This window comes from Lolium rigidum, chromosome 6 (genome assembly GCF_022539505.1).
Source record: "Lolium rigidum isolate FL_2022 chromosome 6, APGP_CSIRO_Lrig_0.1, whole genome shotgun sequence".
Classification (NCBI taxonomy): domain Eukaryota; kingdom Viridiplantae; phylum Streptophyta; class Magnoliopsida; order Poales; family Poaceae; genus Lolium; species Lolium rigidum.
This window is the reverse complement of record NC_061513.1, coordinates 225,469,401-225,494,642: the sequence shown is the minus strand read 5'-3', so window position 1 is coordinate 225,494,642 and position 25,242 is coordinate 225,469,401. Positions and strand designations below refer to the sequence as shown.

Genomic DNA, 25,242 nt, shown 5'->3' with positions numbered 1-25,242 from the left:
GTGTGATATGGAGAGGTGGAGATCCATCTCGTTTTATTCTCCATCCTGTCCTGGTGGCAAGGGGAGAGGAGGCAGTGGCACTGTGATCTTCTTCAGATGGCGTCGGCCTTTGTTGCGGTGGTGCGGCGACTTTGAGCTCAACCACGCGGACGGCATCCACGCCTCCGCGATCTTCGACCGGTATGGTGGCCTTTGTTTAACCTTCGATGAGGAGGCCTTTCACCGCTTCTGCTGCTGGAGCTCGCCGTTTCTTCGCAGCCAAGTGGTTCGTCCCCGGCGACTTGGAGGTGCCTAGTGGCGGCAGTTCTTCACCGGAAGAGTGCATTCAAGCATCCTTCCCTTGTTCTTCGGCGGTGACGCCTTGTGGATGACGACGACCTGTGGCGGAGGCGCCCGAGGACTTGATTTCCTTTTCATCTTTTGTTTTCGGGTGTTTTATGTAAATGTGCAGGTCTTATCTTCAAATACTAGGTTCTTTAGGGGCGAGTGTTGTTAGAGGCCTGCCTGCAATTTGTATCTGCCATGTGTTCTTTCAATGAAGTACCACGGGGGTCTTCTAGACCCCTCCTTTGTGCAAAGAAAAACTAACAAACGTGTTTTATAGCCTATATGTGCTACGAAAATATTTATCTATTTTGCTTAGCACACCTCTAGCGTGTGTTTGCATTGACATGCTCTAGTTTTGTAGACCAGACAATATACCACCAAGGGCTAGCTTTGGTTGGTCTCTTCAAAAAAAAATGTAGTCTTGATCATTCTTAAGTACGGAGTATATCCAAAAATCCCTCAAAATCATGTGGAAATCCTAAATAACTTTTATCTCTTCCTTTTTTTTTTCATACACACTATAAACGCGATCGAAGCCCTGCCGCAAGGTGGCCTACATTGTTGCGGCCGCCCTGTGCAGCACGCACCAGCCCTGACGTCTACAACGTCCCGCCAACTATGCTCTGGCGCAACACCCCTAGCTCCCGGCCCTCCCCACCCCCATGTGTTGATCAAACCAAGGAGAAGACGAGGTGGTCATGGCCGAGGAGAACACAAGAACGGCTCCTCGAGCTCAACATGGAGGTGCTTCATAGCTCCAAATTCGAGATCTTTTTACTAAATTCGTCAGAAAACAGCAAAAAAGGCATATCTGTTAAAAATGGACGGAATTGGGACAGTGCAACGGGAGTTGGCCGAATTCCGACGAGCGTCCTGAAAAATCTCTTCCACCGACCATTTTCTGGTTTACAGTGTCCCATAAAATTTGTGGCTATTCCTGGTTTGCAGGGCTCAATTCATGGAAAAACTTTAAATTTTCTTACGGTTTTGCAAGTTTACGGGATCTTGTTTGGACATTTTTATCCAAAACCCTACTCTGTTTTGACGAATAAGACGCACGCACATTTTAAAATAAACTTTAACCAAAAAAAATTTGAGCAACGCTATGTTGATTATATTGTACCTAATTAGTATCATTGGATTCGTATTGAAAAAACACTTTCTAATGATGCTAATTTTATACCAATAATTTTTATATATTTAGAGCAATATTTAATTAGACAAAAAGCTCGAAAAACGATAACGCAAATCCTGTTTTTCACGCTTGAACTAAACATGTAGAATTCGATTTTGTATTTTGTTCTGTTAAAAAGTATCCAATCGACAGCTTCGGCTTATTCGTTGAAAAATGGAGAGAGTATACTGTTAAGATACACCAACTTTATTTCTAGAGCTGGATAAAGCTAGCATCTGATGTTCGGCAAAGGATTGGAATTACTACTTGGTTCGGTCGGCAATCCATTGGTGGGATAGACGGCAGCGGCTACGTGGGGGCGAAGAAACTGGAGCTTGCCGTGGCCCGTGGAGAAGGACGGCCGGAAGTTCGGCTGTGAACGGCACGGCGGCCGAGTATAATAATCGGAGAGATGATTCGGCCGGCGTTGTTCACGGACCTTTTCTCCTCCGGCAGGCTTTTCTTTCGATCTTGGACCGAGCCTTCCCGGATGGTGTCGCTAGCTGGTCTCCGTCGCATGGACGGAGTGATGGGGAGCTGTGGCCACTCTCGAGTTCTCGATGTGTCGGCGTGCCGACCTGTCTGCTGACATGATGTCTCTTTTCCTCACCTTAATTCCACTGCAGCTTTTCGAAGATCCTAGTGACAGACACTTTACCCAGCTCCTCTGCTGCTGTGTGGGGCTATTTTTTAAGACAAAACTACTCCCGGGTACAAGAATGTTTGCTTCTTTTCTGCTGGAAAAAGCTAGTAGCATCCAAGTAGGCATGGATCTAGATCAGGGCCACAAAAACATGTTCATTCGGGTTATGAATATCGCAAGGTCCATCGGGATGCCAGAGGATCGATGAGCAACGAATTTGACATAGGTATATTCAGGGACTGATTGTGAAACACTAGCATCGTTTCAAAGACAACCAATAACCCATAACTTCTCACAAAATATAAAATACCCCATAAATATATTCAAAAAATACTGAAAATCCACATCAGTATTTTTGTGAACATTTAGCAATCTCATTGGAATCACAATGCAAACATTTCAGAGTGAGCAGCAAAGCAGGTTGGGTTACACTAAGAGAAGAGAACCATCTATTGACTATCAGGCATGTCATGGATTATTAATGTGACTTGTGAGCATGCTAAAATGACATTTGCATACCAAGGTATGGATTATGTATCAGCCATGAGGTCAAATCACATTAATAGGAAAAAGAACTCATGGATGATGCATCAACGACACGGGCAAAATGAACTGTGCGCAATACGGAAAAGAGGTAGATCAACAGTTACAATTCTCTGGGAACTCAAAAGTACAGGAATACATCATATCATAGTATCATACACAACTCCTGAACTACACAAATAGGGACAGTGACCTTATCATGCATCGTGCAGGTGAAAAATCATGGTCAATTGCTTGACACTTTTTCTTATCCTAAACAAGGTGGGTGGTAAGCATATTTATCATACACACAACTACTGAATTATACACATAGTATATATTTAATGTTTACTATCGTCCGTAAATCAATGTCTTTACCTGGTGAGTAAGGCTCAAGTAATCCTGATTCATTTTAACACTGGTGTGAAGCAACATAAGTTAAGAGCGTCAAGCCGAGTCAAAACTTGTGACTAATCTGGGTTCAGCTGAATCGGCCATCCAATTTTTTTGGTATTTTCGTTTCTTCGAAAGTTTGAACAAAACTTTTCTAGGTAGAGAATGCGCGTATGTATGTGCATGCCAATTTTCATACTCCCTAAATTTAAAAGTATATAGTCTAGAAAAAATTCACAAATTTTAAATGAACAGTCTAAAGGAAATTCCTCCTTTCCTGAAATCTCTATAACTTAGTGATCGGATAATCATGTACTCCAGAGTCCAGAGAGGCGATTATGATCAAGGTTCCAGGCCGCCTCTCGCTGGCGCCGCCGAGCTGCTCCAATTATGTGGCCTTTGAGCTATGGAGGCGGGGTGGATCTCGGTCCCCATCGATTGGAGGGCTACGTTTTTTCGGCTTTAGGGCTAAGGTTTGGTGGGGGGCGTTCAGATGGTGGTGGCGGCGTCTTCTTCAATAAAGTCTTTTCTGCATCAGCTCCATCTCGATGGCGACGTCGAGAAGCTTGTGGGAATGGTGTGATTTCAAGAACTTCTTCTGGCCGGGGAGATCTCCAGCTTCAGGGTGCTTCATCACGGTTATTCCTTCTTCTTCTTCGTCTCAGGGACAAATGTGGTCTTTCTAGACCCGTTTGGCGACTTCCCACCCGCAACCAATAATGTTAGACTGACTCAGGGAGAAGCGGCAGTGGTGGCGTCGACATGGTTTGGATGTTAAAGATGATGGGCATCTTACAATTTTTGTTTCTATTGAAATGCTTTGTATTGTTCGATGTTTCTTTTAATCCCATGATTCTATTCGAAAAATGAATAATCATGTGCTCGGTAGCATTGTACGGAAACTAAATCAGAACTGAGTGAGTAGGTTTAACCAGATTTAGCCATTTAGGGCTCGTTTGGTTACACGAATCCCGGCGGGTTCCCGGCCTTTTTCTGGGGAGATTTTTCCCCTAGTCCGAAGATTGGGAAAATAATCCCGAAATTTTGCTTCTGTTTCTGCCTATTCCCAGCCGGGAATATTTTCCCAGGAAATTTTGGTCCCAACAGCCTTAAGCGGCACCGGTGCAATCAAGTCAACGTCCGGGGAATTTGGGCAAGCTGCCAAACCCCCAACGGCCGGCCCCACAAATCACGAAATTATCCCCCGTTTCGCCACACCCCTTGACAGCCAGCGACCGGCGACAGACCCGAAGCAGCGCCAGCAGCGGCAGCGATGGAGCCGGAGGGTGTGCGGCACCGAACGGTGGAGGTGGCGCGCGGGGTGCGGCTGCACGTGGCAGAGACGGGGCCCGAGGACGGCCCGGCGGTACTGCTCGTTCACGGCTTCCCGGACCTCTGGTACGGCTGGCGCCACCAGATGGCCGCCCTGGCGGCCCGGGGCTTCCGCGCCGTCGCGCCCGACCTGCGCGGCTACGGCGACTCCGACGTCCCGCCCGCCAAGGACTCCTACACCACCTTCCACCTCGTCGGCGACCTCGTCGCCCTCATCGCCGACCTCGGGCAGCCCCAGGTTTGACCGTTGGACCCGTTAGGCCTTCCATTTCCAGATCTCCTCGCACAGGCCATGCTCCTTGCTAAGTTAGCTTGCCTCTCTTGTTCGTTTGATCCCCGGCCTCGCGCGGCAGGTGTTCGTGGCGGGGCACGACTGGGGCGCCAACGTGGCGTGGCAGCTCTGCCTGCTCCGGCCAGACCTGGTGCGGGCGCTCGTCAGCCTCAGCGTGGTGTACCACCCGCGTCGGTCCGAAGGGACTACACTCCAGGCCATCAGGGCCTTTTGCGGGGAGGACCACTACATGTGCCGCTTCCAGGTGAAACCCCTTCATGGATTCATCCTTCCTGGTTCAGATTGTGGCAGACAAAATCTGTGGTATAATGAGTTCTGTTCCTCTGTCCTGTCGACATTATTGTGCAATGGTTTCTTTTACTGTTCTCTGCGGATATTTGAATCGATTGGCAGTTGTAGGTACTCCGTATAATAATTTCGTTATGTTAGACAATTGTTTGCACGGTGCTTAACTTCTCTGGTATTTGCTCCTTGCGGGGTGTTCTTGATGCTTCAGAAGGGATAGGGTTTGTGGCCGTTGCCAGGAGGAAACTAGATTATTCATAAGCAGCTTATTGATACTGTAAGCCATTGACTTCAGAACTCGTCCAAATAGCACACTGGAGAAATGGCTAATAAACAAAAAAAAGTATTATTTGATTGGAGGTTGAATACTGTTTTTCAGTAAGAAATTGAGTTATTGGTTACTTATCATTATCGTTTTTGAATCCAAAGACTTTTCGCTGTCGCCTTTATGAGATACAGAGTGTGTAAGGATCCTAGTAAAACCATTGTTTCTTGGAACATGCCATGTCTTTTGTCAAAGATTTTTTGCTGCACACCTACACAGATGTCCTTTTCGGGGTAAAACCTTGGTAACTTGAACTAGAGCTCTTGGTTGAATGGGAATCAGATACATTGTCCTTTTGTCGAAACCCATAATTTATGTTCAAGATATTGTTTCTTGAGAGACACCATGTTTAACATTGAAGCTCTATTAGCTGCACAACTAGAAAGATCTTTATCTTCATTCCTGAAATTTTTTCGATTGTTAACGCCGTGACGGTGGTTGGTTCACTTCAGGTAACATACTAGTTGTAGGATTAAAATAATTTCATTATGTTAGCTGATTTTTTTGCATGTTGCTTTTGTTCCTTGCGGGCTGTTATTGATGCTCGACAAGAGGTTTGATCTACGGCAGTTGAGAGGACTAAACTAGTTTTTTGGGAAACAACTAATTTATGGTGTCAGTCATTGACTTTGGTATTCCAGATAGAATAATGGATAAATGGCTAATAAACAAAAAATAGTATTATTTAATTGGAGCTTGAATATTATTTTCAGTAAGAAATGGAGTTATTGGTTCAATGGAACTTGAATACTTAGCATTGTTGATTTTTAAGCCAGAAATTAACGATCGTATAGTAAGAGCATTGTTTCCTGAAAAATGCCAAGTTTTTTGTTGAAGCGTTATTTACTGCACAACTACAGATGTCCTTAGCAGGGTACTTAAGTACCAAAATTTTAAGTAAGGAACTTGAGCTCTTGGTTGAATGGAAGTCGGATACTTAGTATTGTCCTTTTGTCGAAACCCGAAGTTTAACTTATCATGTTATCAAGATATTGTTTCTTGAAGGACACCATGTTTTCCATTGAAGCTTTATTCACTGCACAACTACACAGATCTTCATCTTCACTTTTCTAAAGATTTGAAATGTTGACGCCGTGATGGTGGTCCAATCACTTGCAGGCCACATCAAATTTTCTACTATATGACATAAAGGAATTAGAAGTGAGCAGATGCAGATGATTTGGTCTTGCTTTAATTTATTTTAATCCGTAGCAATGCACAGAAATTGTGCTATTACCCCTAGTATCAGGTAAAACATCTCGGTAACGAGCACCAGAAATATCAGCAGACATGAACACAATAGCATCTCTCTGCAGAGCTATAAAAGCTAGCAATCTGCTGTATGACAGTGAGTACAGTTAGCCTTAAAACCTTAAATATATTTCGTCTGAGAATGTAATATTCTATCATGTAATCAGGTGGCTCTTCCCTTTCGAGTATATAATCTGAACCATTCTTATCTGCGGATTCAGGTTAAAAAGTATCTCCTAATGTGAAATCAGATATTACAGTTTAATTGTTTTTTTTTTCTTGGATACAATTTCCTTGTACACCAACATCGCTTCAGATTTGGTTTGTCAGATACAGTTGCACATACTAATTACCAAATTATGCATGCAGGACCCTGGAATTGCTGAAGCTGAATTTGCTCTATACGACCATAGGCATAAGTTTAAGACGATCTTTGGAATGCGCAAACCAGATCCTATTATTCTATCCAAGGGCAGGACCTTCTTTGAGTCGCTTGATTCGGATGGCACTCTCCCTGCATGGTTGTCTGAAGAAGATATTTCCTACTATGCTGACAAATTTGAGAAGACAGGGTTTACAGGAGGGCTAAACTTCTACAGATGTATGGACTTGTATGTTGTCGATGCTCATTCTCGCTCTCTTGATTTTATAATATACCGCTTTATTTATTGTCGTTAGTCAGGAAAATTAATTTTTTAGGATTTGTAGAAAGTTGTTTTTCTTAGGATTTGCTGGAAATCTATTTATTTTCAATGGAATAATATTTTAAACTGGTCACTGATGTCTGTATGCTTTAGATTCACATCATACGAAGGAGTTACCCGCAAAAAAATGAATTAGTTACTTCCTAAAATCCTAAATGCTAACTGTAACCTATAAAGAAAGGAACCTAGTGGATAATCTGCCGAAATAGCTCTTTCCAGCAACTTTAAGTTGATAATCTGCCAAAATAGCCGTTTGTGCCAATTTCAGTTCCAAAGTTCATGGTTGTAGGCATTAGCCACAGTTAACGCAGGCGCTGACGAGATAGCACTAATTTCTTTTGTGTTCATGCAGGAACTGGGAGCTCTCTGCACCATGGACTGGAGCTCCAATAAAAGTAGCGACCAAGTTCATGGTTGGGGACCTCGACGCCTTATACAACACACCAGGGGTGAAAGACTACATCCACAAGGGCGGCTTCAAGGCGAACGTGCCGAATCTGGAGGATGTGGTTATCTTGGAGGGAGTGGGGCACTTCCTCAACCAGGAGAAGCCTGCTGAGGTTTCAGAACACATTTGCGAGTTCTTTAGCAAGTTCTGATGATAAAAGCACAGTCGCGGGAAGCCTAATTTAGTTACTCCAAGAAGGGATGATATTGCTAAACAGTTATACTTATGGATAAACTCTAGCTCTCTCGTCTTCTCAAGGCAGGCACTATGTAACATTTGATTTTGGGGGGCAATTTCCTAGCGGCACTTTTAGAAAGTGCCTGGAAAAATATATTCAGAGGCACCTGTAAAATTTTGACTTTTAGTGGCACTTTCTAATAATGCCTGCAATAATATGATTTTTAGAGGCATATCTGATATTAACCGTAAACTTGGCTTGTGTTTTTCTTATCGATATGTTTTCAAATTCATGCGATGCAAAGAAATTCAGAGAGGACAATTTTCCCATTTTTCCCTCTCCAAGTGGCAGCTGCCATCCACGCGTCACAGTCGAAGTCGAGGTCATCCACGCGTCACAGTCGAGGTAAGAGCATCTCCAGTCATGTCCCCCAAAGCATCCTCCAAACCGAGAGCGTCTCCAGTCGTGCTCCCCAAAGCATCCTCCAAACTGATTTGGAGCGCGCCGGACAAAAAAGCGCTTCCAGCCGCGACCCCCAAAGCCGATTTTTGTCTGGCGCGGCCCGATACGGTGTTCGGCGCCCCGAGCCCGTTCCCGTCCCACAGGGACGCACCGGACATGCCAGACACAACGAAAAGCGAGACGAAGCGACGCGGGCCCGACGCGTCAGCGGCAAAAAATTCGTCTCCCACTCCCGCCAAATCCCGCCACATCGCGCCTATCCCGCCGCGCATTTATGGCCTCCCAACACATATCCCACCGCCGATTCATTTCTCCTATCCCGCCGATTTGTTTCTCCCTCCCGCCGTCCACCCGCCGCCGCTACCCTCTCCCCATTCCATGGCGCCGCCGACAGGCCCAAAAAAGATGGCCAAGAAAGCGGCCAAGAAGCCGCCGGGCAATGAGACGAAAGGGGCGAAAGCGCCGTTCGTGAAGCCGCGAAAGGCGCCGGCTCCGAAGAAGAAGCCGGAAGGATGGACCGATGATCAATGGAAGCAAGATTGTCTGGGCCGGAAGATGGCGACGGCGGAGCGGAAAGGACGGAGGGCGGCGGAGCAGGAGAAGAAGGCTCTGGCGGCGCGCCAGCACCAGCACATATCGCCGCCACCAACGCAAGCCCATGGAGTACGTCCTTGCCGGCGTACGTCCTTGCCAACATACGTTCCGGGAGTGATCTCTCCGTCGACATCCGCCTTCTACAATGACGGCCCCTCCGACACTCCCGGGTGCGTGACGCCTAACTTGTTGCCCCAGTACCAGGATGCGTTGCCGCATGGCGGCTTCAACCCCAACAACCTCTACTCCCCGGCGTACGAGCAAGCGGCTCAGCGCGAGCCAGGACCCGGTCCGAACGGCGCCTCGTTCACATGCCGCAGGGGGCCGCTCGAATTCGACGGTGCCTGTGCTGAGGAGGAGGAGGAGGACGGGGGTGAGGACAAGGAGGAGGAGGAAGAGAAGGGGGTGGAGGACGACGACGACGAGGACGAAGAGGGCGGCGAGGAAGAGGACGAGGAGGCTACCGCTGACGATGATCTCGTGGAGGTAGAAGCGGATGGCGTGAGGACTAGGAAGAAGAAGAAGAAGAAGAAGAAGAAGAAGGCGTCGGGCACACGAGGCCCCAAGTGGACAGTTTTGGAGGATCTATGTATGTGCGAGTCGTGGGCGACGGAGAGCCATGACTCCATCATCGGCGCCAACCAAAAATACAGGAAATATTGGACGATGATCAAGGCGAGTTCGATGAGCGCAAGCTCATCAACAGCGACTATAAGAAAGTGACAATGAAGAGGAGCCAAAAGGCAATATCGATGCGATGGGCCATCATCCAGGCATCGGTGAACTCCTTCCATGGGTACCATCACGACTTAGTGAACATAGGCGACATCGGCACCGCCGTCTCCCAACTGGTACGACTCTTTCTTACATAATCTGTAGCGCCTGCATTGTGTTCGATGAAATGATTCCGCTTCCTTTGGTTAGTTTGACAGGGCCATGGACATGTACCGGAAGAACTCGGAAGGTCACAAGACTTTCACGCTGACGCATTGCTATAGCAAGCTCAAAATGAACCACGAATGAAAGTTGACGCGCCTGTCGTTGTCGAAGGGGAAGGACGCCACTAATCTGGACGCGCCGCTGGCAACGTCGGCAGTGCGTCCTACTGGCAACAAGGCTGCCAAGGACGCCTTGACCGGCGCTGCGTCGTCTGAGAAGAAGCAGGCGTCGATCACGAAATGCCTCGCCGACGTCTCCTCGACCTTTCTCTCCCGCGACAAAAAGGTCGACGAAATGTGGGCGGAGCTGCTCAAGAGGCAAGAGGAGAAGTTGGAGCTCAAGAAACGCAGGGATGACATGTCCCTGCTGAGAGCGTCGATAGAGGGAATGTCTCCCCGGACGCGGGCGGCGCACAACTTCTTCAAAGGCCAGATCCTCGACGACATCGAAACCAAAATGGCGGCGGCCGAGGCTGCGGCTGCGGCTGACGCGGCGGCCCAGGCAGCGGCAGCAACCGCGGAGCAAGAGCCGGCAGGCGCGTTTTCTACTGCTACACCTGCGTCGGCGATGGAGCATACGGAGCATGCACAACACCGGGCAGATCGCGACGAGGTGATCGTGATCGACGGGCCTACGTCGACTCAGAATACGACGCCGTCGGACAACCCCTTCTTCTAATTTAGCATGCACCACCGGTCTGTAATATGATCGCACACCCAGTACTTTGATCGCCGCTACTCTGATCGCGACGATTCGGCGGGAACGATCTCTTTTAATTGCAAACTATTTAAATTTCTGATTGGGGACGGCGTTCGGGGGACGCGGTTGGGGAGCGACGTCCCCCAAACACGACACGAACGAAATACGTCCCCTAAACCAGCACGGATTTAGGGAAAGAGAAAGATCTATAATCATCTTCCCCTCGTGATAATGGTATACGCGGCCAAGGGTTAATATGAACAGAGACAGCAGATAACGCATTCGGTCAAGATGGAGACACGGCATCCCTTTCGTCTTTGCCTCCCGACCTCTGATCACAGCAGCTTGGCAATTGGGTTTGGCTTGCTTAAATTAGATAATCAATCAATAAATAAGAATTTGAATAATAGAAAAAAATATCCCTGGCCCCTTATCTCTTCATCATCGTCGGTTCCGTCACTTGGGCTACTTGAAGTCGAAAGTATGCGATCGAAGCAGAAAGAGACGCACAATCGTGCGGTTAAAGCGGATTCAAAAAGTAGGCGATCGATGGGCCATAAAAAGTAGATAAAATCCTTACTCGACTGCTTCTGACATCTTCAATGCTTTCTTCTTGTCACCCATTTCAAATAGGAGATTGACCCATGCTCTGGATGGTTGCCCTAACTTGAGTTGGTTTTGTTCCTAGATCGGAGGAAAGTGGCGTCACCCCGAAAGGCGAGCCCGGATCCATTGACATATCATGATCATAGCTGATAGGCCTATGATATACCTCGTCCAAATTGCGAGGGGCTACTGGATAACCACTGCCAGCAGCTCGCCCTTGAAGGGACCGACACCTAACCGGGAAGCTTGGGACGCGAATGGAGATGCTCTGAACCGACGCTATACCGACCGGTCGAACCAAGTCCAAGGTCCGGGGACTTTCGGCAATCTGCCAAAAACCCCAACCTGCCGACCGCCCTGGCAAGTCGCAACGCAAACCACGGAATTATCGTCCACAGCCGGCGACCGGCGACGCACCCGAAGCAGCGCGCTCAGGCTGTCCCCTAAACATCCGGGTTAATCCGATCCCTCGGCGGGCCGCGAGCAGCAGCGGCAGCGATGGAGCCGGAGGGCGTGCGGCACCGGACGGTGGAGGTGGCGCCCGGGGTGCGGCTGCACGTGGCGGAAGCTGGGCCCGAGGACGGCCCGGCGGTGCTGCTCGTTCACGGCTTCCCGGACCTCTGGTACGGCTGGCGCCACCAGATGGCCGCCCTGGCGGCTCGGGGCTTCCGCGCCGTCGCGCCCGACCTGCGCGGCTACGGCGACTCCGACGTCCCGCCCGCCAAGGACTCCTACACCACCTTCCACCTCGTCGGCGACCTCGTCGCCCTCATCGCCGACCTCGGCCAGCCCCAGGTTTGACCCTCGGACCCGTTAGGCCTTCCATTTCCAGATCTCCTCGCACAGGCCATGCTCCTTGCTAAGTTAGCTGAGCTCTCTCGTTCGTTTGATCCCCGGCCTCGCGCGGCAGGTGTTCGTGGCGGGGCACGACTGGGGCGCCAACGTGGCGTGGCAGCTCTGCCTGCTCCGGCCAGACCTGGTGCGGGCGCTCGTCAGCCTCAGCGTGGTGTACCACCCGCGTCGGTCCGAAGGGACTACACTCCAGGCCATCAAGGCCTTTTGCGGGGAAGACCACTACATGTGCCGCTTCCAGGTGAAACCCCTTCACCCTTCCTGGTTCAGATCGTGGCAGACAAAATCTGTGGTATAATGAGTTCTGTTCTTCTGTCCTGTAGACATTATTGTGCAATGGTTTCTTTTACTGTTCTCTGCGGACAATCGAATCGATTGGCAGTTGTAGGCATAATAATTTCATTATGTTAGGCAATTGTTTGCATGGTGCTTAACTTCTCTGATATTTGCTCCTTGCGGGCTGTTCTTGATGCTTCAGAAGGGATAGGGTTTGTGGTCGTTGCCGGTAGGAAACTAGATTATTCATATGTTACTAGTCTAACTAGGCAGAGTCGGAGGGCTGACGAGGCGACGACACAACAGGGGGGCGCGGCCCCCCCTCTGGCCGCGCCGGCCTACCATCTGGTGGGCCTGTGGCCCCCCTCTGGCGGCTCTCGGGTGTTCTGGAAGCTTCATAAGGGATAGGGTTGATTTCATGCAATCCTAAGATGCTGGGCGTTGATTTCGTCCGATTGCGAGAATATTTCCTTACTAGGATTTCTGAAAACAAAAACAGCAGAAACAGCAACTGGCCCTTCGGCATCTCGTCAATAGGTTAGTTCCGGAAAATGCATAAATATGACATAAAGTATGCATAAAACATGTAGATATCATCAATAATGTGGCATGGAACATAAGAAATTATCGATACGTCGGAGACGTATCAGCATCCCCAAGCTTAGTTCTCGCTCGTCCCGAGCAGGTAAACGATAACAAAGATAATTTCTGGAGTGACATGCCATCATAACCTTGATCATACTATTGTAAACACATGTAATGAATGCAGCGATCAAAACAATGGTAATGACATGAGTAAACAAATGAATCATAAAGAAAGACTTTTCATGGATAGTACTTTCAAGACAAGCATCAATAAGTCTTGCATAAGAGTTAACTCATAAAGCAATAAATCAAAGTAAAGGTATTGAAGCAACACAAAGGAAGATTAAGTTTCAGCGGTTGCTTTCAACTTATAACATGTATATCTCATGGATATTGTCAATGTAAAGTAATATAACAAGTGCAATATGCAAGTATGTAGGAATCAATGCACAGTTCACACAAGTGTTTGCTTCTTGAGGTGGAGAGAAATAGGTGAACTGACTCAACATGAAAGTAAAAGAATGGCCCTTCGCAGAGGGAAGCATTGATTGCTATATTTGTGCTAGAGCTTTGGTTTTGAAAACATAAAGAGAGCATAAAAGTAAAATTTTGAGAGGTGTTTGTTGTTGTCAACGAATGGTAGTGGGCACTCTAACCCTCTTGCCAGACAAACCTTCAAAGAGCGGCTCCCATGAAGGACGTTATCTCTACCAGCAAGGTAGATCATCCCTCTTCTCTTTTGTTTACACATGTATTTTAGTTTTATTTATGGTTGACACTCGTCCCAACCTTTTGCTTACACAAGCCATGGCTAACCGAATCCTCCGGTGCCTTCCAACATTCACATACCATGAAGGAGTGTCTATTTGCAAAATTAAGTTGCTTACTGATTATTAATGAAGGTTGATTAATTGGGGGCTGGGAACCCCGCGCCAGCTCTTTTTGCAAAATTATTGGATAAGCGGATGAAGCCACTAGTCCATTGGTGAAAGTTGCCCAACAAGAATGAAAGATAAACACCACATACTTCCTCATGAGCTATAAAACATTGACACAAATCAGAGGTGATAAATTTTGAATTATTTTAAAGGTAGCACTCAAACAATTTACTTTGGAATGGTGGAGAAATACCATGTAGTAGGTAGGTATGGTGGACACAAATGGCATAGTGGCTGGCTCAAGGATTTTGGATGCATGAGAAGTATTCCCTCTCGATACAAGGCTTAGGCTAGCAAGGTTATTTGAAACAAACACAAGGATGAACCGGTGCAACAAAACTCACATAAAAGACATATTGTAAACATTATAAGACTCTACACCGCCTTCCTTGTTGTTCAAACTCTTTACTAGAAATTATCTAGACCTTAGAGAGGCCAATTATGCAAACCAAATTTTAGCAAGCTCTATGTATTTCTTCATTAATGGGTGCAAAGTATATGATGCAAGAGCTTAAACATGAGCACAACAATTGCCAAGTATCAAATTATTCAAGACATTTTAGAATTACTACACGTAGCATTTCCCGATTCCAACCATATAACAATTTAACGAAGAAGATTCAACCTTCGCCATGAATACTATGAGTAAAGCCTAAGGACATATTTGTCCATATGCAACAGCGGAGCGTGTCTCTCTCCCACACAATGAATGCTAGGATCCATTTTATTTAAACAAAACAAAAACAAAAACAAACCGACGCTCCAAGCAAAGCACATAAGATGTGATGGAATAAAAATATAGTTTCAGGGGAGGAACCTGATAATGTTGTCGATGAAGAAGGGGATGCCCAAGGCATCCCCAAGCTTAGACGCTTGAGTCTTCTTAAAATATGCAGGAGTGAACCACCGGGGCATCCCCAAGCTTAGAGCTTTCACTCTCCTTGATCATATTGTATCATCTCCCTCTCTTGATCCTTGAAAACTTCCTCCACACCAAACTCAAAACAACTCATTAGAGGGTTTAGTGCACAATTAAAATTTACATGTTCAGAGGTGACATAATCATTCTTAACACTTCTGGACATTGCACAAAGCTACTGAAAGTCAATGGAATAGAAAAATCCATCAAGCATAGCAAAACAGGCAATGCGAAATAAAAGGCAGAATCTGTCAAAACAGAACAGTTCGTAAAGATGAATTTTATTGAGGCACCATACTTGCTCAGATGAAAATGCTCAAATTTAATGAAAGTTGCGTACATATCTTAGGATCACTCACGTAAATTGGCATAATTTTCTGAGTTACCTACAGAGAATTAGGCCCAGATTCGTGACAGCAAGAAATCTGTTCCTGCGCAGTAATCCAAATCTAGTATGAACCTTACTATCAAAGACTTTACTTGGCACAACAATGAAATAAAACTAAGATAAGGAGAGGTTGCTACAGTAGTAACAACTTCCAAGACTCAAATATAAAACAAAGGTACTGTAGTAAAATAAAGACATGGGTTATCTCCCAAGAAGCAGCTTATTGATACTGTAAGCCATTGACTTCCGAACTCGTCCAAATAGCACACTGGAGAAATGGCTAATAAACAAAAAGAAAAGTATTATTTGATTGGAGGTTGAATACTGTTTTACAGTAAGAAATTGAGTTATTGGTTCAATGGAAATCGGATACTTATCATTACCGTTTTTGAATCCGAAGACTTTTCGCTGTCGCCTTTATGAGATACAGAGTGTGTAAGGATCCTAGTAAAAGCATTGTTTCTTGAAACATGCCATGTCTTCTGTTGAAGTTTTTTTGCTGCACACCTACACAGATGTCCTTATCTGGTTAAAACCTTGGTAACTTGAACTAGAGCTCTTGGTTGAATGGAGATCAGATACTTAGCATTATCCTTTTGTCGAAGCCCAAAATTTAAGTTATTGAATTATCAAGATATTGTTTCTTTAGAGACACCATGTTTAACATTGAAGCTTTATTCGCTGCACAACCAGAAAGATCTTTATCTTCGTTCTTAATTTTTCTTCGATCGTTAATGCCGTGACGGTGGTCGGTTCACTTCAGGTAACATACTAGTTGTAGGAATATAATAATTTTATTATGTTAGCTGATTGTTTTGCATGCTGCTTTTGTTCCTTGCGGGCTGTTATTGATGCTCGACAAGAGGTTTGATCTACGGCAGTTGAGAGGACTAAACTAGTTTTTTGGGAAACAACTAATTTATAGTGTCAGTCGTTGGCTTTGGGATTCCAGATAGAGTAAATGGCTAATAAACAAAAATTAGTATTATTTAATTGGAGCTTGAATAATATTTTCAGTAAGAAATGGAGTCATTGGTTTAATGGAACTCGAATACTTAGCATTGTTGATTTTTAAGCCAGAAATTAACGATCATATAGAGCATTGTTTCCTGAAAAATGCCAAGTTTTTTTTGTTGAAGCTTATTTACTGCACAACTACGGATGTCCTTACGAGGGTAAAAGCCTTGGTAACTTAAGTACTCCGTACCAAAATTTTAATTAAGGAACTTGAGCTCTTGGTTAAATGGAACTCAGATACTTAGTATTGTCCTTTTGTCGAAACCCAAAGCTTAACTTATCACGTTATTGTTTCTTGAAGGACAACATGCTTTCCATTGAAGCCGCTGCACAACTACACAGACCTTTATCTTCATTGTTATAAAGATTTGAAATGTTGATGCCGTGACGGTGGTCCAATCACTTTCAGGCCACATTAATTTCTTTTATATGACATAAACGAATTAGATGTGAGCAGATGTATATTTTAATCCATAGCAATGCACATAAATTGTGCTATTATCCCTGAGTATCAGGTAAAACATCTCAGTAACGAGCACCAAAAATATCAGCAAACTTGAACAAAATAGCATCTCTCTGCAGAGCTATAAAAAGCTAACAATCTGTTGTATGACAGGGAGTAAATATAGCCTTAAAACCTTAAATAATTTTTGTCTGAGGATGTAATATTCTATCACGTAATCACGTGGCTCTTCCCTTTCGATTATATAATCTGAACCAATCTTATCTGCGGATTCAGGTTAAAAAGTGTCTCCTAATGTGGAATCAGATATTACCGTTTAATTGTTTTTTCTTGCGTACAGTTTTCTTCTACAGCAACATCACTTCAGATTTGGTTTGTCAGATACAGTTGCACATACTAATTACCAAATTATGCATGCAGGACCCTGGAATTGCTGAAGCTGAATTTGCTCTATACGACCATAAGCATAAGTTTAAGACGATCTTTGGAATGCGCAAACCAGATCCTATTATTCTATCCAAGGGCAGGACCTTCTTTGAGTCGCTTGATTCGGATGGCACTCTCCCTGCATGGTTGTCTGAAGAAGATATTTCCTACTACTCTGACAAATTTGAGAAGACAGGGTTTACAGGAGCGCTAAACTTCTACAGATGTATGGACTTGTATGTTGTCGATGCTCATTCTCGGTCTCTTGATTTTACAATATACCGCTTTATTTGTTGTCATTAGTCAGGAAGGTTAATTCTTTAGGATTTATAGGAAAGTTGTTTTTCTTAGGAGTTGCAGGAAAACTATTTGTTTTCAATGGAATAATCATTTAAACTGGTCACTGATGTCTGTATGATTTAGATTCACATCATACGAAGGAGTTACCTGCAAAAAAATAAAAATGAATTAGTTACTTCCTAAAATCCTAAATGCTAACTGTAACCTATAAAGAAAGGAGCCTGGTGGATAATCTGCCGAAATAGCTCTTTCCAGAAGTTGATAATCTGCCAAAATAGCCGTTTGTGCCAATTTCAGTTCCAAAGTTCATGGTTGTAGGCATTAGCCAGAATTAACGCAGGCATTGACAAGATAGCACTTAACTTCTTTTGTGTTCATGCAGGAACTGGGAGCTTTCTGCAGCATGGACTGGAGCCCCAATAAAAGTAGCGACCAAGTTCATGGTTGGGGACCTCGACGCCTTATACAACACACCAGGGGTGAAAGAATACATCCACAAGGGCGGCTTCAAGGCGAACGTGCCGAATCTGGAGGATGTGGTTATCTTGGAAGGAGTGGGGCACTTCCTGAACCAGGAGAAGCCTGCTGAGGTTTCAGAACACATTTGCGAGTTCTTTAGCAAGTTCTGATGATAAAAGCACAGTCGCGGGAAGCCTAATTTAGTTACTCCAAGAAGGGATGATATTGCTAAACAGTTATACTTATGGATAAACTCTAGCTCTCTTACTCGTCTTCTCAAGGCAGGCACTATGTAACATTTGTTTTTGGGGGGCAATTTCCTAGCGGCACTTTTAGAAAGTGCCTGGAAAAATATATTCAGAGGCACCTGTAAAATTTTGACTTTTAGTGGCACTTTCTAATAATGCCTGCAATAATATGATTTTTAGAGGCATATTTGATATTAACCGTAAACTTGGCTTGTGTTTTTCTTATCGATATGTTTTCAAATTCATGCGATGCAAAGAAATTCAGAGAGGACAATTTTCCCTCTCCAAGTGGCAGCTGCCATCCACGCGTCACAGTCGAGGTAAGAGCATCTCCAGTCAGCCTCTCCAGTCAAAGCATCTCCAGTCGTGTTCCCCAAAGCGTCCTCCAAACCGAGAGCGTCTCCAGTCGTGTTCCCCAAAGCCTACTCCAAACCGATTTGGAGCGCGCCGGACAAAAAAGCGCTTCCAGCCGCGACCCCCAAAGCCGATTTTTGTCCGGCGCGACCCGATACGGTGTTCGGCGCCCCGAGCCCGTTCCCGTCCCACAGGGACGCACCGGGCACGCCGGACACAACGAAAAGCGAGACGAAGCGACGCGGACCCGACGCGTTAGCGGCACAGGGAAAATTCGTCTCCCACTCCCGCCCCTCCCGCCACATCGCGCCTATCCCGCCGCGCATTTCTGGCCTCCCAACACATATCCCGCCGCCGATTCATTTCTCCTATCCCGTCGATTTGTTTCTCCCTCCCGCCGTCCACCCGCCGCCGCTACCCTCTCCCCATTCCATGGCGCCGCCGACAGGCCCAAAAAAGATGGCCAAGAAAGCGGCCAAGAAGCCGCCGGGCAATGAGACGAAAGGGGCGAAAGCGCCGTTCGTGAAGCCGCGAAAGGCGCCGGCTCCGAAGAAGAAGCCGGAAGGATGGACCGATGATCAATGGCAGCAAGATTGTCTGCGCCGGAAGATGGCGACGGCGGAGCGGAAAGGACGGAGGGCGGCGGAGCAGGAGAAGAAGGCTCTGGCGGCGCGCCAGCACCAGCACATATCGCCGCCACCAACGCAAGCCCATGGAGTACGTCCTTGCCGGCGTACGTCCTTGCCAGCGTACGTTCCGGGAGTGATCTCTCCGTCGACATCCGCCTTCTACAATGACGGCCCTTCCGGCACTCCCGGGTGCGTGACGCCTAACTTGTCGCCCCAGTACCAGGATGCGCTGCCGCATGGCGGCTTCAACCCCAACAACCTCTACTCCCCGTCGTACGAGCAAGTGGCTCAGTGCGAGCCAGGACCCGGTCCGGACGGCGCCCCGTTCACATGCCGCAGGGGGCCGCTCGAATTCGACGGCGCCTGTGCTGAGGAGGAGGAGGAGGACGGGGGTGAGGACGAGGAGGAGGAGGAACAGGAGGGGGTGGAGGACGACGAGGAAGAGGACGAAGATGGCGGCGAGGAAGAGGACGAGGAGGCTGCCGCTGACGATGATCTCGTGGAGGTAGAAGCGGATGGCGTGAGGACTAGGAAGAAGAAGAAGAAGAAGAAGGCGTCGGGCACACGAGGCCCCAAGTGGACGGTTTTTGAGGATCTATGTATGTGCGAGTCGTGGGCGACGGAGAGCCATGACTCCATCATCGGCGCCAACAAAAAATACGGGAAATATTGGGCGATGATCAAGGCGAGTTCGATGAGCGCAAGCTCATCGAGCGCAAGCTCATCAACAGCGACTATAAGAAAGTGACAATGAAGAGGAGCCAAAAGGCAATATCGATGTGATGAGCCATCATCCAGGCGTCGGTGAACTCCTTCCATGGGTACCATCACGACTTAGTGAACAGAGGCGACAGCGACGCCAACGTCTCCCAACTGGTACGACTCTTTCTTACATAATCTGTAGCGCCTACATTGTGTTCGATGAAATGATTCCGCTTCCTTTGGTTAGTTTGACAGGGCCATGGACATGTACCGGAAGAACTCGAAAGGTCACAAGACTTTCACATTGCTATAGTAAGCTCAAAATGAACCACAAATGAAAGTTGACGCGCCTGTCGTTGTCGAAGGGGAAGGACGCCACTGATCTGGACGCGCCGCTAGCAACGTCGGCAGTGCGTCCTACTGGCAACAAGGCTGCCAAGGACGCCTTGACCGGCGCTGCGTCGTCTGAGAAGAAGCAGGCGTCAATCACGAAATGCCTCGCCGACGTCTCCTCGACCTTTCTCTCCCGCGACAAAAAGGTCGACGAAATGTGGGCGGAGCTGCTCAAGAGGCAAGAGGAGAAGTTGGAGCTCAAGAAACGCAGGGATGACATGTCCCTGTTGAGAGCGTCGACAGAGGGAATGTCTCCCCGGACGCGGGTGGCGCACAACTTCTTCAAAGGCCAGATCCTCGACGACATCGAAGCCAAAATGGCGGCGGCCGAGGCTGCGGCCGACGCGGCGGCCCAGGCAGCGGCAACAACCGCGGAGCAAGAGCCGGCAGACGCGTTTTCTACTGCTACACCTGCGTCGGCCTCTGCCTCTGCGTCGGCGACGGAGCAGACGGAGCATGCACAACACCGGGCAGATCGCGACGAGGTGATCGTGATCGATGATACGTCTCCGACGTATCGATAATTTCTTATGTTCTATGCCATATTATTGATGATACCTACATGTTTTATGCACACTTTATGTCATATTCGTGCATTTTCTGGAACTAACCTATTAACAAGATGCCGAAGTGCCGCTTGTCGTTTCTCGCTGTTTTTGGTTTCAGTAAATCCTAGTAACGAAATATTCTCGGAATTGGACGAAATCAAAGCCCAGGGGCCTATTTTCTCACGAAGCTTCCAGAAGTCCGAAGGAGAGACGAAGAGGGGCCACGGAGGGGCCACACTATAGGGTGGCGCGGCCCCCCCCCTTGGCCGCGCGGCCCTGTGGTGTGGGGCCCCCGTGCCGCCTCTTGACCTACCCTTCCGCCTACAAATAGCCTCCGTGACGAAACCCCCGCACCGAGAGCCACGATACGGAAAACCTTACCGAGACGCCGTCGCCGCCGATCCCATCTCGGGGGATCCAGGAGATCGCCTCCGGCACCCCGCCGGAGAGGGGAATCATCTCCCGGAGGACTCTACACCGCCATGGTCGCCTCCGGAGTGATGAGTGAGTAGTCTACCCCTCGGACTATGGGTCCATAGCAGTAGCTAGATGGTTGTCTTCTCCCCATTGTGCTATCATTGTCGGATCTTGTGAGCTGCCTAACATGATCAAGATCATCTATCCGTAATTCTATATGTTGTGTTTGTCGGGATCCGATGGATAGAGAATACTATGTCATGTTAATTATCAAGTTATTATACATGTGTTGTTTATGATCTTGCATGCTCTCCGTTTCTAGTAGAGGCTCTGGCCAAGTTTTTACTTTTAACTCCAAGAGGGAGTACTTATGCTCGATAGTGGGTTCATGCCCGCATTGACACCGGGACGAAGTGACAGAAAGTTCTAAGGTTGTGTTGTGCTGTTGCCACTAGGGATAAAACATTGGCGCTATGTCCGAGGATGTAGTTGTTGATTACATTACGCACCATACTTAATGCAATTGTCTCGTTGCTTTGCAACTTAATACCGGAGGGGTTCGGACGATAACCCGAAGGTGGACTTTTTAGGCATAGATGCAGTTGGATGGCGGTCTATGTACTTTGTCGTAATGCCCAATTAAATCTCACTATACTTATCATGTCATGTATGTGCATTGTTATGCTCTCTCTATTTGTCAATTGCCCGACTGTAATTTGTTCACCCAACATGCTTTTATCTTATGGGAGAGACACCTCTAGTGAACTATGGACCCCGGTCCATTCTTTAATACTGAAATACAAATCTGCTGCAATACTTGTTTTTACTGTTTTCTCTGCAAACAATCATCTTCCACACAATACGGTTAATCCTTTGTTACAGCAAGCCGGTGAGATTGACAACCTCACTGCTTCGTTGGGGCAAAGTACTTTGGTTGTGTTGTGCAGGTTCCACGTTGGCGCCGGATCTCCGGTGTTGCGCCGCACTACATCCCGCCGCCATCAACCTTCAACGTGCTTCTTGGCTCCTCCCGGTTCGATAAACCTTGGTTTCTTTCCGAGGGAAAACTTGTTGCTCGTGCGCATCATACCTTCCTCTTGGGGTTGCCCAACGAACGTGTGAAATACACGCCATCAAGCTCTTTTTCCGGCGCCGTTGTCGGGAGATCAAGACACGCTGCAAGGGGAGTCTCCACTTCTCAATCCCTTTACTTTGTTTTTGTCTTGCTTTGTTTTATTTACTACTTTGTTTGCTGCACTTATATCAAAATACAAAAAATTTAGTTGCTAGTTTTACTTTATTTACTGTCTTGTTTGCTATATCGAAAACACAAAAAAATTAGTCTACTTGCATTTACTTTATCTAGTTCGCTTTATTTACTATTGCTAAAATGGCCAACCCTGAAAATACTAAGTTGTGTGACTTCACTAGCACAAATAATAATGATTTCCTATGCACACCTATTGCTCCACTCGCTACTACAAGCAGAATTCTTTGAAATTAAACCTCGCTTTACTAAATCTTGTTATGCGAGAGCAATTTTCTCGGTGTTAGTTCCGATGATGCTCGCTGCCCATCTCAATAATTTTGTTGAACTATGTGAAATGCAAAAATATAAAGATGTAGATGGTGACATTATAAAATTAAAATTGTTCCCTTTCTCATTAAGAGGAAGAGCTAAAGATTGGTTGCTATCTCTCGCCTAAGAATAGTATTGATTCATGGACTAAATGCAAGGATGCTTTTATTGGTAGATATTATCCCCCTGCTAAAATTATATCTTTGAGGAGTAGCATAATGAATTTCAAACAATTAGATACTGAACATGTTGCTCAAGCTTGGGAAAGAATGAAATCTCTCGGTTAAAAATTGCCCAACCCATGGACTGACTACTTGGATGATCATCCAAACCTTCTATGCAGGACTAAATTTTTCTTCGCGGAATTTATTGGATTCAGCTGCTGGAGGCACCTTTATGTCCATCACTCTTGGTGAAGCAACAAAGCTTCTTGATAATATGATGGTTAATTACTCTGAATGGCACACGGAAAGAGCTCCACAAGGTAAGAAGGTAAATTCTGTTGAAGAATCCTCTTCCTTGAATGATAAGGTTGATGCTATTATGTCTATGCTTGCGAATGATAGGACTAATGTTGATCCTAATAATGTTCCATTAGCTTCATTGGTTGCACAAGAAGAACATGTTGATGTAAACTTCATTAAAAATAATAATTTCAACAACAATGCTTATCGGAACAATTCTAGTAATAACTATAGGCCATATCCTTATAATAATGGTAACGGTTATTCTAATTCTTATGGGAATTCTTACAACAATAATAGGAATACACCCCCTAGACTTGAGGCCATGCTTAAATAATTTATTAGTACACAAACTGCCTTTAACAAATCTGTTGAGGAAAAGCTCAATAAAATTGATATTCTTGTTTCTAGAGTTGATAGTCTTGCCTCTGATGTTGATCTTTTGAAATCGAAAGTTATGCCTAATAGGGATATTCATAATAAAATTGTTACTACAGCAAATGCCATCCAAGTTAGAATTAATGAGAATATAAGATTAATGGCTGAACTGCGTGCTAGGTGGGATAGAGAAGAAAATGAAAAACTAGCTAAAAAGGAAAATGTAGCTAAAGTTTGGACTATTACCACCACTAGCAATGCTAATGATTCATATGTTGCTGCACCTCCTACTATCAATGATAAAATAATTGGTGTTGGCAATGCTTCTACTCCTAGTGCAAAGCGCGCAAAATTACCTGAAACTGCTAAAACCGCTGAAACCGCTTATGATAAAACTCGCTGAAATTTTTTCCAACCTTGGGGATGATAATCCCATTGCTTTAGATTGTAATGATTTAGATTTTGATGATTGCCACATCTCTGAAGTTATAAAGTTCTTGCAAAAACTTGCTAAGAGTCCCAATGCTAGCGCTATAAATTTGGCTTTCACAAAACATATTACAAATGCTCTCATAAAAGCTAGAGAAGAGAAACTAAAACTTGAAACTTCTATTCCTAGAAAGCTAGAGGATGGTTGGGAGCCCATCATTAAAATGAGAATCAAAGATTTTGATTGTAATGCTTTATGTGATCTTGGTGCAAGTATTTCGTTATGCCTAAAAAAGTCTATGATATGCTTGACTTGCCACCATTGAAGAATTGTTATTTGGATGTTAATCTCGCCGATAATGCTAAAAAGAAACCTTTGGGGAAAGTTGATAATGTTCATATTATGGTTAACAATAACCTTGTCCCCGTTGATTTTGTTGTCTTGGATATTGAATGCAATGCATCTTGCCCCATTATATTGGGAAGACCTTTTCTTCGAACCGTTGGTGCTACTATTGATATGAAGGAAGGTAATATTAAATATCAATTTCCTCTCAAGAAAGGTATGGAACACTTTCCTAGAAAGAGAATGAAGTTACCTTATAATTCTATCATTAGAAAAAATTATGATGTTGATGCTTCATCTCTCGATAATACTTGAGATACACTTTCTGCGCCTAGCTGAAAGGCGTTAAAGAAAAGCGCTTATGGGAGACAACCCATGTTTTTACCTACAGTACTTTGTTTTATATTTGTGTCTTGGAAGTTGTTTACTACTGTAGCAACCTCTCCTTATCTTAGTTTTATGTTTTGTTGTGCCAAGTAAAGTCTTTGATAGAAAAGTAAGTACTAGATTTGGATTACTGCGCAGAAATAGATTTCTTTGCTGTCACGAATCTGGGTCTAATTCTCTGTAGGTAACTCAGAAAATTATGCCAATTTACGTTAGTGATCCTCAGATATGTACGCAACTTTCATTCAATTTGAGCATTTTCGTTTGAGCAAGTCTGGTGGCCTAATAAAATCCATCTTTACGGACTGTTCTGTTTTGACAGATTCTGTCTTTTATTTCGCATTGCCTCTTTTGCTATGTTGGATGAATTTCTTTGATCCACTAATGTCCAAGTAGCTTTATGCAATGTCCAGAAGTGTTAAGAATGATTGTGTCACCTCTGAACATGTGAATTTTTATTATGCACTAACCCTCTAATGAGTTGTTTCGAGTTTGGTGTGGAGGAAGTTTTCAAGGATCAAGAGAGGAGTATGATGCAATATGATTAAGGAGAGTGAAAGCTCTAAGCTTG

At 45.7% G+C, this 25,242-nt stretch overlaps 2 protein-coding genes across 2 annotated transcripts; both read left to right on the top strand.

Moving 5' to 3' along the window:
* The first annotated feature begins 4,326 nt into the window (after positions 1–4,326).
* On the top strand, positions 4,327–8,126 carry LOC124665142 (epoxide hydrolase A-like). The gene is made up of 4 exons (XM_047202545.1): positions 4,327–4,629; positions 4,745–4,927; positions 6,914–7,155; positions 7,601–8,126. The coding sequence occupies exons 1-4, from the start codon at positions 4,333–4,335 to the stop codon at positions 7,845–7,847; spliced, it is 969 nt and encodes a 322-aa protein (XP_047058501.1). The 5' UTR covers positions 4,327–4,332; the 3' UTR covers positions 7,848–8,126.
* A 3,508-nt stretch (positions 8,127–11,634) lies between these two features.
* On the top strand, positions 11,635–18,227 carry LOC124665141 (epoxide hydrolase A-like). Its single transcript, XM_047202544.1, has 4 exons — positions 11,635–11,969; positions 12,085–12,267; positions 17,033–17,274; positions 17,721–18,227. Exons 1-4 carry the CDS (start codon positions 11,673–11,675, stop codon positions 17,965–17,967), a joined length of 969 nt encoding a protein of 322 aa, XP_047058500.1. The 5' UTR covers positions 11,635–11,672; the 3' UTR covers positions 17,968–18,227.
* The last annotated feature ends 7,015 nt before the right edge of the window (positions 18,228–25,242 follow it).